Source organism: Acanthisitta chloris, unplaced genomic scaffold (assembly GCF_000695815.1).
Source record: "Acanthisitta chloris isolate BGI_N310 unplaced genomic scaffold, ASM69581v1 scaffold45231, whole genome shotgun sequence".
In the NCBI taxonomy this organism is placed as follows: Eukaryota; Metazoa; Chordata; class Aves; order Passeriformes; family Acanthisittidae; genus Acanthisitta; species Acanthisitta chloris.
The window spans coordinates 1-13,751 of NW_008658526.1; the positions used below are offsets into that span (position 1 = coordinate 1).

At 53.3% G+C, this 13,751-nt stretch overlaps 1 protein-coding gene across 1 annotated transcript; it reads right to left on the minus strand.

Moving 5' to 3' along the window:
* Nucleotides 1-6,191: 6,191 nt before the first annotated feature.
* Nucleotides 6,192-7,185, minus strand: NATD1 (N-acetyltransferase domain containing 1; the record flags this gene model as incomplete). The annotated part of the gene is made up of 2 exons (XM_009085112.1): nt 6,192-6,308; nt 7,067-7,185. Coding segments are annotated over 2 exons (236 nt in total), but the record flags the coding sequence as incomplete, so codon positions are not given.
* Between the last annotated feature and the right edge of the window lie 6,566 nt (nt 7,186-13,751).

Below are 13,751 nucleotides of genomic sequence, written 5' to 3' on the forward strand. Positions count from 1 at the left end.
CAGACGCCGTACGGCGTCTGCGTGCGCCCCCCGCGTACTACATGTCCCGTAGTGCTTTGCGCCCCCGCGGGGGGATGCTGGGGAATGTAGTTCCATGCGTTGCTTCCATGCGCTGGAAATAGAGGATTGCTGAGGAATCGCCCTGGGGCTGCTCCTTGGATCAGTTCGGAACGGGGCGCGGGTTCTGCTGCTGCGTGTTTGACGGGAGTAAAGTTCACAGTTAAAGCACTGGTAGAGGTTTCCCTGTGGATCCGGCAGGAGTTGGTGCTGAAGGTTTTGGGTGGCCCAGGAGCTCTGTCTGAAGGGTCTGGTCAACCCCAGCGCGGAGGAGTCACCTCTAGGGTGCTTGTGGCTCTTCTGGCTCTCAGTTCTGGCTCCTCCCAGGAAAGGAGTTTTTTTCCTCAGGAATTCATTTTCCTTTAACAAGCAGCAGCTCCCTGCTCTGCAGCTTCCTCTGTCTTGGAGACAGATCCATCCTTGCATCACAGCACTGGTCAGAGAGCAGGACCAGCCTGACAGCCACAGCAGGAGAGATCAGTGCTGTCTCTGCATCTCCCGTTCCTAGAAAAAAACCTCTTTTGGACAACGTTATTCCCAAGTGATGCAATGTAACAGAAAAGAACAACCCCTGGCTGCCTTCACCTTCCCAGGCATGCTGAGGCTGCTCTCCCAGCCTGCAGGGCCCTCCCAGACCGCTGCTCTCTCAGCTCTAACTTGGGGGGAGCAGCTGTTTCTGTGGAGGTAAATGGTGCATTTGTAGGAACAGGAGGTGTTTGGGAAGTGTGCCCAGCCCGGCCGAACGTGCAGCATCGCTGGGACAGGCTGAAGCATGGACTGTCTGGAATGTGGAATGTAAACAGAGTGTGCTACTAGCAACAGCCCCAAACCTACAGCACTGTCCCTTGGGAGCAGCAAACACCACACTCCTACCTGCTCCAGTTGCAGCCCAGGGGCCACTTGTCACGTTGGATCATATCATAACTGTAAATAAGCTGTGCCCCTTCTCCCCACCACCATTCCTGGGTGTTTGGGTTATCCAAATTCCATCCTCAGCCTCTGTAGCTTGCATCTAGTGACGTAAATGCTGTGCTGGGACTCTGGGTGCTGAGTGTTTGGGCTGTGCTCCCAGGGCTGAGGAGTGCTGGCTCCAGGAGGGAAGCACCTTGTGTCCCTCTGAGTCACCAAGCACAGCAGGGAATGACTCCACCAGCTGGATATTGAAATGTTTCCATGCCTTGTTTTTAAACATCTTAAAACAATGGGCACAAACACTGAGTGTCTGCTCACCAGGGGCTGCATTTGCAGGATAACTCATGGAATCATAGTATGTTAAGGGGTTGGAGTGGACCTTAGAGATCTAGTCCCAGCCCCCTGCCCTGGGCAGGGACACCTCCCACCAGAGCAGGTTGCTCAAGGCTTGATCCAACCTGGCTTTGAACACTGCCAGGGTTGGGGCAGCCACCTGTGCCAGTGTCTCACCACCCTCACAGGAAAAAGCTGCTTCCTAGTATCTAATTTAAATCTCCCCTCTTTCAACTTATCCCCATTACTCCCTATCACTACAGTTCCTAACAGAGTCCCTCTCCAGCTTCCTTGTAGGCTCCCTAATAACTCCTAAAGACTGGCCTGAAATCCCAAGGATGACTGATGAGTGTGAGCAGGGGTGGGCAAAGGAGAGGAACCAGTTGTGATCCTGCTCACCCTGAGCTCTGCACAGTCATCACGAGGTCACACAGCCCTGTGACCTCCAATAAAACTCAATAGCTTTGCCCTTGCCTCCTGTTTGCTTGCAGTGGGAGCATGTGGGGCTCACCTGGGATCTGGCTCCGAGGTGTTCTGATGGGAGAAGGGAGATGCTGGCAGTGTTGAGGTGATGAAAATGTTGTCAGCAAGTCACAGGAGCTGTGGCCAGCATCAGGCCTGGGACCAACACTCCCTTGTCCTGTCCTGAGGGTCTCAGAGACCCTCCAACATCCTCCCCACCTGGATGGGGTGGTTCTTGCACAAGATCCACCTCCTCATGAGGGAGAGAAAGAGCGTTCTCTCCGTTTTTCTGAGGGAAAGGTTAGGCAGTAGGAAAGTAGATGCTAACTTCACCAGGGTGCAGATCTACCAGCTTCTGCCTGTTCTCTCACCTCCTCCAAGGTCAGAGAATCATTAAAGCTGGAAAAGACTTCCAGGATCTTCAAGTCCAACTTGTGACCAATCACCATCATGTCAACTAGACCAGAGCACTAAGTGCCGCATCCAGTCATTTCTTGAACACCTCCAGGGACGGTGACTCCACCACCTCCCTGGGCATCTCCTTCCAATGCTTGAACACCCCTCCCATGAAGAAATTCTTCCTGATGTCTAACCTGAACCTCCCTTGGCACAGCTTGAGGCCGTTTCCTCTCGTTCTGTCACTTGTTACCTGGGAGCAGAGACTGATCCCCACTTGGCTACAACCTCCTGTCAGGGAGTTGTAGAGAGTGATAAGGTCATTCCTGAGCCCCCTCTTCTCCAGGCTGAGCCCCCCCCCCCCCCCCTTCCCCCCCACTTGCCTCACCTTCTACACCTCCCTTCTCTGGACTCACTCCATCACCTCGATGTCTTTCTTGAAGTGAAAGATGCTGACAGATGCTTTATAGTTACAGTCCACGAGATCTGGGGTCACATTTGTGAGGGGATGTGAAAAAAACCTGTGTATATTTATGTGGAAAACAAATATGCAGCAAAAATCGTACTCTGGACACAGACTGGAGAGCAGAGAGGTCTGACAGGACCTGTGAAACAGGCTGTTAGCTGACAGCACCAGCCCAGTGGTGACAGCTGAGGGTGCCTGATGTCCCCTGGTCCTGGGGGCACCTCCTCCTGCCTCCCCCAGTGCAGCACAGTGAGCCACTGCAGGTCAGTTAAGCCACACTTTTATTGTATTGTATTCCATGCATTATGTTCATGTTTTATAGTATGACAGAGGGAGGGATAAAGATAAATGTTAAACAGAAACGAGAGCAGAAAGGTCAATTTGTAACAGGTCCTGAGAAGGAAAGGCACATCGTAACCACCGAATCCAACAGAACGGAAACCTTGAACAGAGGAAGACAACGCTGGAGAGCGGACGAGGGAGAGGGGGATCAAGTTGAGTGATGTGGAAGCAGGTTTGACAGCAACCTGCATTCCTCCACACACCAAGGTCTGTAGTTCAAAAGGGTTTGGAGACCTCAATACTCAACCAAACCATTTCCACACTTCTCTTGCCAGGGAGAGTCCAAGATCCCCAACTCCTCCAAGCTTAGTCAGCACCAAGGGGCAGCACAGAACTCAAAGCTCCTTTCAGCAGAGACCAGCTGGGAAGGGACAGCTGGTAGGGAGGCAGGGGAGGGCTGCCCAGCACCGAGGGACCCCAAGCCATCTCCTGCCTGGCAGTGCCAGGTCACAGGAGCACCGTGGACTGCGGCATCACTGGTGACCTGTGGGTATTGCTATTCACCAGCACTGAAGACCACGGGGAAGGGAAGGCTGGGGCAGAGGATGGGTACAGCAGAGAAACAGTTGGCACAGACACTGGCACACATCTCTGTCAGGTCAGATGCCAGAGGGATTGTAGCACCTCAAAGGGAAGCAGCAGCAAAACCATGTGCTGTGCCTGACTTAAGGCAGAAATTGCCACTTGTGATCCAGCACTGGGAAGCACGAGATTCCTGCCAGAGCAGCATGAAGGGCTGCAGAGCCAGGCTTGGATGCTGCTGGTGCAGTGCCCACAGCATACCCTCCAGCAAGCTGACACAACAGGGAACTTCTGGGGACTGTCACACAGTGGAAATGAGCACAAAACCAGGGCAGAGGCTTGCAGTGCTGGGCTCACACGAGGCAGCCAGGCACACATCCCTCCCAAGCACCCAGCCCTGCTGTGACAGACACAACAGTGTCTTATCTTGGCTTGCAGGAGAGGAGACTGGTCTGGGACCTTGGGATCAAGAGCAGGGATGGTTCCATCATCATGGCTGTAACAGAACCACCCCTGCCTCCTGTAGCTACATGTTGAAGTGTGTTTTGCATGTTAAAGAGAAAACATTTAGCAGCCCAGATTTCTTCTTGAGCCCCTTCTCTTTAGTTCATTACCTGCAACCCTTTCCTAGCCCCTCTAAGCCACCCTGAAGGTCATAGCCCAGGTGAAATAAGCAGCAAGAGGGCAGAAACATGAGGCAGCAGCAGGGCTGAGCCTGAGGCCTTTCCTGAGCAGCACAAGCTGGAGGTGAGTCTGCTACCAGGCACAGGTCCCTCCCTAGGCATGAGGTGGGCACAGGCAGGGGTCTCACAGCCTGTGGTGTGCAGGGCAGGGATAGAGTTTGGGAGGTTTCACCCAAGCCTGAGGGCTGTGTTACGCTGGTGATGGGCAGCCCAAAAAGCACAGGCAGGCAGCAGGGCTTCACCTTGAGCCAGTGGCCAGGACAAAATGCTCAGGGCCCCCCTGGCTGAGATCAGGCATAAGGTCTCCATCTCAAATGATCCCAGCCAGGACAGAAGGTTGTAGGAGCTTTTGCCTTTGCTGCTGTGGACTCTGTGATGGGCTCCAGGAGAGGACTGAGCTGCCTCTTGGCCAGGGCTTCAGTGACTCCGTGGCACAGACTGTAAACTTTAGTCCCTGCTGAGAGCTAAGCTAGGTCTGGATTTGGCTTCCAGGTGAAACACTCTTCATCATCTTCTGTCTGGCTGCAGCCCCCAGTGGCTGCTCAGGGATGAGGCTGTTGGCAGCATCATCTCCCTCACCCCAGCCCTGCCCTGGGACATTGCAAAATCCTGAGAGCTCGGTGGGAGATGCTCAGGCCCTGGAAAACCTGGCCCAGGCAGGACAGGCAGCAAGCTGGAACCAGGCAGTGCTGTGCCATCATGATGTTACCTCTACATCTGACTGTGGCAACGCTGGGCTGTGTCAGAGTCATCATCCATGGAGGTAACTGCACCTTCCTGCTGCTGGCTGAGGACCTCACGATGCTGTCAGCACCCTGAGCCTGGAGCTGTGAGGAGGCCAGTGAGCAGAGAGGTAATGCCCTGAGCCAGGGCTTCTTTCCAAAGGCTGTAAGGAGAAGCCATCAGAATCCACATGGAGGCAGCTGGCTCTAGTATTGAACCCTGGAGATGGGCCAGGAACAGGTCCCAGAGGCCTTACCCTTGCTGTTCTCAGGATGCAATGACGGCTCTGATCTGGGGCACAGACAGGGATGCAGAACTAGAATGGAGGACAATGGGGGGAGCCTTCCTCTTCAGCTGCAGGAAACCACCCTGGTGCCAGCAAAGTGTGGGATGTCCCCTCATTGCTTAGGCAAGGGCTGGCTGTGGGGGCTCGTTTCTTCTGAGCAGGCTGTGTCCACACCAACACGATCAGCACTGATGGCAGGGAGCAGAGACAGGAATGACAGCCTGTGATCCTGCAGGATGCTATGCCAGGGTTGTGTATGGAAGGCTGGGCAGGAGCTGGCATCTCCAGAGCACAGTGTCTGCAGCTCAGCCACCTTTCTTCCTCTGTCACAGCCCCTGCAGCCAGAGCCCACTCCTCACATGGCTCCTCTCTCTAGGCTCAAAAGGTGTCACCATCCCAGTGTCTCCACAGCTGGTGCAGCAAAGCCCCTGAGGTGCCACCATGGCCCACACATTCTCATCTGTACTCCACGTGAGCTTGGACATGGCTTGGTGCCCAACAGGTACTGCAGGGGATGAACCTGCCACAGAGGAAGCAGGAACCACCTGCTCTTCCAGCACCTCCCTCTGTCCCACAAAACTGAATCCACAGCAGCTCCCCCAGCTGCTGGGAAGAAAGGGGGATTGGTACCCTGTGATCACCCCTAACCAACATCCCCCAGCAAGTTCACAGCTGTCACCAAACAGAGGGGAGAGGATGAGGTGCAGAACGAGTTATTCCCTGGTCTTGTGATGGATTTGGGTGGAAAAATCATCCTCTTCCCTCTCCTGGCTTGAGAAAAGTACTGGGGGGACACCACATGTGCCCAGAGCCAGCCTGGTCCAGGGACTGTAGTCATGCTCCCACGTAGGCAGAGAGGAGGAGGTTATGTCCACACTCACACACCACATGGACACGCTTAAAAAAAATGGGAATTGTGAGTGTGGGAAGGGTTTCCTGAGACTGCAGAGAAGCGAAGGCCGCGTTGAACAGTCAGGGACAGGTGTGCTGGTGTCGGAGCAGTCCTGACTTAAGGCTGCAAGTGTTCCAGGTACTGCGGCAGTGGGTTCTCCTTGACGTACTTCTGAATGTACCAGCACGTCAGGTGAGCTTTCAGGTCCTCCTCCACCACGAAGTCCAGGGCTGCCTGCAACCAACCAGAGTGGACAGAGGAGTTACAACCAGCACCCCCAGCCTATGCTCTCCTCTGAAGTCTCCTGGGGGTCTGGACTCCCATACCCCTCACACAGATCAGGGAAGCAGCAGGTTGTCCCCACGTACCGAGTATAACAAGGCAAGAAGAAGGAGAGGGCTGGGGAGAGAGCACAGCCATCCCACCACAGCTATCACAGTTCCACAGGGTGCCCAGTTTAACCCTCAACACATCCAGCTTGGTAGGTGCTGCGCTGTAGGGGACTCAGCCCATCATGTGAAGGTCACCTCTGTCACCCATTTGTCCTTACAGGGTCAGGGAGCAGCTATACCCCAAAGCATCACCCCACTGGCCCCCACCTCTGTGCTCGTGGCTCCTCTGTTCTCCCTGCACAGCTGCAGGCCTCGAAAGCAGGGCCCAAGGCAGGAAAAGGGCTCAAGGGGACAGTGAAGGTTCAAGATGAGGTGTGTCCAGCCCTGGGTGAGGTGCTGCATCATTAGGTGGGCACAAGGGCTGCTCGCTGCGAGGAGGAACAGGATGAGCTTGATGTGCTGGCATCCACCCAGCTCCTCACACCACCAGAAACAAGAAGGTCTGACCCCAGACTTCCATCTGCCCCAACTCCCATCAGAGCAGGATTCCCACAGGGCACACATGCAATTCCATTGTGCTAGGGCCTGGCTTCAGCCAGGATCTCTAGCCGCAGCTGGGATGGCAACAGCTTCTGCCCCTCTGGGCAGCCAGGGCCCTACCTTTGCCAGGTGCTTGGCTATTCCTCTCCCTCGATAGGCATCTGGCACTTCCGTGTGCTGCAGGTCCACGATCCTCTTCCCCACGTACTCATAGAGCAGCACTGCCTTGTCGTGGCAACCTGGGGAGTGTGAGAGAGGGGTGAGGATTGGGATGTCTCCAGGGAACTCACAACAGGGAATGGCAATGTGCAGATTTGGGAGTGCTACAACAGCCTCAATGCCCTTGGGAACTGCTGTGGTGCTGCATGGGAGAATTTGCTTTTGGTGACACCTGGACACATTTGTCAGTCCGCCCTCAAGGTGTGAGGGGAGCCAGGTCTGCTTGGCCTTTTTGAGCCCCTGGAGCAGTGACAAGTTTTCTACCCATCCCTGTGTCACCCATATGCCAACACAACATGTTTAGGATAGGAAAGCAGCTGTGGGGAAGGGTGAGATGCGTTGGTGGAGAGGGGAGAGCAAAAATAGGTGAGGGAAAAACAAAGCTGACCCAGGTAACAGCCAATTCCTTTCTCCTATAGCACAGAGCCTGGTGTTGCAGCATTTGTCTAGTCACTCTTGGGGGAATGAAAGGAATCCCACAAACACACAGGAAAGTGCACACAGGTGTGCAAGGGGGGTCTGTGCACACAAATTTACATCCACACACACAGGCTTCCTGTTGTGGCACCCTGACCTTTCTCACAGCAGCTCAGTTACAGGAAAAAAAAAGAAGTTTCAGCACACATGTAAATCAGGGGAAACCTCCTAACACCCCTCTGGCTTCATCCACAGAACCTGAGCTTCTGCCTTCAGTGCAAGAGCAAACATTTCATTTATAGAGGGTTTCCGTATTCAAAAAGTGAGTTTCAGCAGCACAAGCTTCCAAAGAGACAAGCCCAATTAAAATAGTGGAAACTTTCCCTTCCCTCCAAGGGTTTTTGGAGGCTGAAGGACCTCCAGGTTCACCTGCATCCACTATTTGCCTTAGCTGAGCTCAATATACTCTATTTCATTGCATTTCAGCTGACAACTCCAGCCCAGTTCACCTGTATCTGAATTCTGTGTTTCAACATAAGCAGCTCAAGTTTTGCTTCTGCTCCTTTTAGGCAGAGACCCAATCTTCCCACATCGGATGGAAACCTTCGCATTTCCAGTCTGAGTTTATTTCTGCTGGTTTCTCCCCGCTCATTCTTGTGCCAACATTGTTCTTGGGTGGACATAAATAATTTCCCTCCCATTCCCCCAAGTATTTATAGGCATCAGTGCTGCCCCTCTCAGCCTCTAGTTCACCAAAAGCTCTTAGAGTCTCCCCAAACAGAAAAAAGGGAGAAGCACAGCATTTATCAGTGTGGATTCAGACACCCAAAGCAAGCCAAGAGCCAAGGGAGTAGGTGAAGCCCTTCCTCAGCAGCACAGACCTGTCTTGCTTGAGAGGAACACACCCAGGCTGGAGCACAAGCAGAGCCAGATGCTCACATCACAAGCAACACGTTTGGTGGCAGTTCTCAGGGGTGGCAAGGGCAGAGCTGGCAGCACTGAAGGCTGTAAAATGATCTTATAACGGTGCCTTTCACATGCTCCAGCCCTTCTACCCTGCACTCCTCCCGGGACAAAACTTTCCATAGCCTCTGCCTGAAGGTTTGAGAAGTTTAAAACTAAATGCTTCTCCAAGTGATGACAGAGAAAGATTTTTTTTTTTTAGAAAATAAAAAGACACTTTTATGATCTGTTTAGAGGTATTACATACACAGATGTGTGTGTAATAAGCAGAAGGTGATGCAGTGTCCTGGACAGACTTTTCCTTGACATTCCCTTTATCACAGCAGCGCCACAGACCCCCAGCCAGGACAGGAGCTGCAGGGTGCCACCAGAACAGAGATGAACACACACAGGACCTGAAGGATATTACAACCAGCTCTGCAGAGAAAGCCAGTGCTGCAGGAAACTCATCCCAGTTCAGAAAAGCATCCTGGTTCAGTTAAGTACATAATCACATCTGGAAGTGCTCACCTCAGTGATGGGACCCTGAGCCACATAGCACATGAAACCAGGGACACTCATGCCAGAGGGTTTGGTGTGGGTCCTGCAGGTGACAGCAATGGCTTGGAAGAACCTGCATGGTACCCTGGACACAGAGGGCTGCTCCTAGCAAAGCTGGGGGAGCTGGAAGCAGTGCTGATTTCTCATGGGAGTACCCAGCCCCAGTTTGTTGTGATCCTCCCCAGTCAGAGGGCACACCCCCCACCAAAACATGGCATGAGAGGTGCTGTAAGTCAACCTCCTGCCTGTCCCAGCCCCTTGGATTTCAGGACAGGAGTTTTATCAGCCTGCACAGACAGAGCTTGGCAAAGCAGGCTCAGGTCTCAGCCAGCCCCAGCAGTGCCCCACGAGCCTGACCACGGTGTTTGACTTGCTGACAGTCCCCTGAGAGGCCACTGAGCGAGGAAGCCTGAGTCGATGCAAATCAGCACAGCACAGAGCAGGAGGAGGCTGAAATGGCAGCAATAGCAGCACAGCTGGTGCTCTGCTCTCCCTCTGTCCCTTGCTCAAATCACAGGGTGCACAGGGAAGGGGAAGCTTTTCTGGGAGCTGGGTGAGGAACCAGGTGGAAAACTTGCTCTCCATGGAGGGTTTCCACTGGAACGGAGCTTCCACCCAAGCAGGATAGGCCCCTGTGCTGCAGGCTCAGCCGTGATGCCAGACACTAGTCCCCAGGCTGGGTGATTCATGAGCCTGGGAGGAACAAGCTGAGAGCCCAACCCGAGCTGAGGAAGGGACACAGCAGACACCTAGGAAGACATAAGCACCTTGTTCCAGCCCATCCTTTGCTGATCCCCTCTCCTGGCATACACAAAGCACCTGCCTAGTGAAGGATGCTGTAGTACAGCAGGACCTGTCCCTTCAGCCCTTCTCCCTGTCCCTCTGTGCTGGCCCCAGCCCACAACACACCTTTGTGTGCCTGGGACTGGAGTAGGGCAGGGGTCTGGCTGCTGCCTGCAAGACCAATTTCTGCACTCAGTTTCCAGCCTTGGAGCAGCTCCTCAGCTCCAGCCTCCTCAGGGCACTGCTGCAAAGCCATTCCCCAAGAGCAAGGAGAGGGAACAGACACCAGGCTCCATTTCCCACTTCTAGATCTAGGAAAGCCAGCAGCAGGCAGCAGCTCAGCTCTTCTGCTGACGAGCCAGAAATTAAAACAAAAAGCAAAAGCTGTGTGTGGGGTGAGCTGAGAGGACAAGACGTCCCGAGGAGCTGGTGCATCCCAGGCTGGAGCTGACTGCTGGCCTGGCTCCCCAGGGAGCTACTGGCACGTTACTACGGAGAGAAAACACAACAGAGCACAACAGCCAGAGAGGAGACAGTGCAACCGTCATGGAGAGGCCTCACAGGAATGGCATTGGCAGGGCTCTGGTTTGCAGAAGTTTCCTGTTTAGGAGCTCTCGAGGCGACTGTGGCACAGGAGGAGAGTGGGGACCTCTTTGATGCAGTATCCGGTGACAGATCCCTAGGTCCCTGCTGCAAACTCGGCAGCTTCGCCCTCCTGGAAAGCATCTGGCCCAGCAGGGAGGAAAGCTCCAAGGCACAACCTGCTCCAGTTTTCCTAATAAACCCAAGCCTGGACTCCTGACAAGGAGCTTCTGAGACTGAGATCAGCAGCGGGCAAAGCAGGAGCTTCCAGCCACTGGATCCTGCCCAAACCCAGCTGGGGAGGAGTGGGAGGTTTGGGAAGCACCCAGGTGTTGGATGAATGGGAGTCTGAGTGTGCAAGAAGCCTGCGCATCCCTGAGGAACTGGTGCTGCTCCAGGCATTTGGTGAGCCCACCTCCCAGCCAGAGAGCCTGGTGGATTTGATGGGCATCAAGAAGTCACAGTGGTTGCTGCTAAAAGCTGTTCCCCTGCCCAAATAGCTGTACCAGCAGACATTTAACCCTGGACCCAAATACCTGGACCAACCAGCCAGCTACTGAGGGATAGGGAATCTCTTTGGGTTTCTTGTTTTGACCAGAAATTTCATCTTTGATCCAAAAAACCCCAGCTACTCCTGACAACACCAGCCTATACGATTCCCATGGAAGTTTTCAGCTTTGACAAATTGATGTTTTCCAACACAGCCGCTGCACAGGGAGGTTTCTGGCTGGCTCCTGCTGTTAGTCACATCCTAACCGATTACAAATCCAGTTGGGCGTCTTTCTGCCCTCCTCTCGAGGGATAATGCAGCTCAGTGAGGTCTGGTTATAATCAGCATTACTTTCAGCTTCTAAATGCTCCTGCATTTGGGATGCAAGGGAAAAGGGAATGTGTTCAAGTGAAGCAGCTGTTTCTATCAGAATTTTAGGAGCCACATCCAGCAACAAGGGGAGAGAGGGAAGCAATAAGCAGAGCAGAGAAAGACAGGGAAACCCCCAAAACACCAAATGCAATTCATCTGCCTTGTGTGCAGGGAGAAAGTCCTGATATAAGGTTACATGGGGGCACAGAGGCAAACATAGGGCAATTCTGAAAACAAACACCCTCACATCTAGTTCATGGTCCCAGGTCTCTTGCTACAGGGACTTCCAGAAAGATATTATCATGGAAAGTTTTCTACTTCACATCACACTATCATAAACCACCAAGCCCACAGACCAGCTCTCTAAACCTGCCTCCTCGTTCCACAAGCCTGATGCACCCATGTTTCCCCAGAGCATCACCCACACTTGATGCATAGCAGAAATTAGGACTGAGACACCAGAGAAAAGTTGAGCCTGGAGCCCACGTGCTGCTGTTCATCTCTGTCACAGTGGATTAATATGGGACAAAAGTGCTCTCGGAGAGACACATGGGTCACATTGACACTAAAATCTGTACCTGACCCATTTCTCATCATTCCCTGCATGCAGCAGGGAAAACCTGCTGAAGCATTCCACACCACGGATGCTCATCGTGTCAGGAGCAGGAGAGATGAAGAGAGCAGTGCAGGAAATAAACACCCTGCCACGCACTCCCACAGAGATGGTTATCTCCTGACCATCTTCCAGGGCTTGGCTGCTACCAGCAAATGCCTAACAAGAAGAAGGAGAGATGGATCACCCACTCCACGTGGATGTTAGTCAGCCCAGTGGCATGGACACCATCACAACACCACTCAGCTTTGCTTCCTTATGTGGCTGGTGCTGAACTCACAAAAAAAGGGTTCAGTCTCCCTGAACTCCCAGGAAAAAATAACCCTGATCATGAGGGTCCACCTGAGTGAGGGCAGGGCCAAGCTGGATGGGGCTTGGACTAACCTGGTCTAGAGGAAGGTGTCCTTGCCCATGGCAGGAGGTGGAACAAGATGAGCCCTTCCAACCCAAACCAGTCTGGATTCTGTGATTCTATGATCCCCTCCTGAAGCAAGAGGTTTTGTGCTGATTCACACATGATTTCTATCACAGGTCCCACAGTTGATTCTTTCACTCTCAGAGCTCATCCTCTTCAGTCACAGCTCATCCCTACTCAGCCACCAAACACTACTCAGCCCACGGTGTGGCTGGCAGAGCTTTTATTTGGCAAACCATGATAAAAGATTGCATTTCCCTAATAACTGTTGGCTCTTGGCTCTTCCCTCTCTTTCCTGCACACACAAACTTCATCGACAGCGACGCACGACAGCTCTTGCGATGGCACTGGGGACCTGTCACCTGGGACCTCGTTTGATCTCTCTGGCTGAAATAAGTAGTTGGTGAAATTGTTTTCTCCGCACCCAGCACACGTCTCCTCCTTCCTTGCTCCACCACTGCTGAGCCTCCAGACTGCACTTTGTAATTAGTGGTTGAAATGAAAATGGGGTTGGGGGGAAGAGGAGTCTAAAATAAAAACTGGACTATTCCTGTTGTTTTATTGGAAAAGCCTCCTGCAGTCTGTACAAGTTCTGAGCTACCCATTTTACTTATTTCTTAGGAAAAGGCAACCACCCTGCAATTTTTGTTTTACCCAGAGCAGTTCTCAGCATGACAAACAGACAGGGAAATGTTGGGATCACTGAATATTTGGAATTAACCATGAAAAGGATGTCTGGGAAAGAATCAGCATACCATAGAGAAATTTTAGTGGCACCTACTTTCTTTGTTCACTCCACCCAATACGTGACAGAGCTGCTTGGATGTCACTGTGTCACCAGACCTCCACAGCCCCAGTCTCACAGGTGCTCGTGGCAGCTTAGCTCTGTGCTGTGGATCCTAATGCCAAGGTGGAGCCCCCAGGGGCTGCTCACACCCCCAGGGGCTTCCCTGAAGGAATCTGCACAGAGGAGCCACCAAGCAGCTCAACTCTGAGACATATCCCCAGCACCCACCTGGCACAGCACTGCCACATCATCCAAAGGCACCTGCTCCTGGGGGGGCAAAGCTAGTGCCCCCCAAATCAGTCCACGCCAGCATTGTACTGCACATACCAACCCAAATCAAGGGAGCCAAGAGATCCCCAAATCTCCTGGGCCAAGATTTTAGGGGACAGGAAGGATGGAAGGCATGAGCAGTTATAAGAGAACTAGAGGGAGGCTCAGAAGGGTGTCAGGGGGACACAGGGGCACTGGGCAGGGACACACAGTGGCAGGGTGGAGCACACAGGGGAAGGCGCTGTGAGACACAGCGGGAGGGGGGATGGGGGAAAAGGAGGGGTACAGCAAGGAATGGGGAAAAAGGGGGGCAAAAAGGAGGGGAAACAGGAGGCAAAGGGGAGGAAAGGGGGG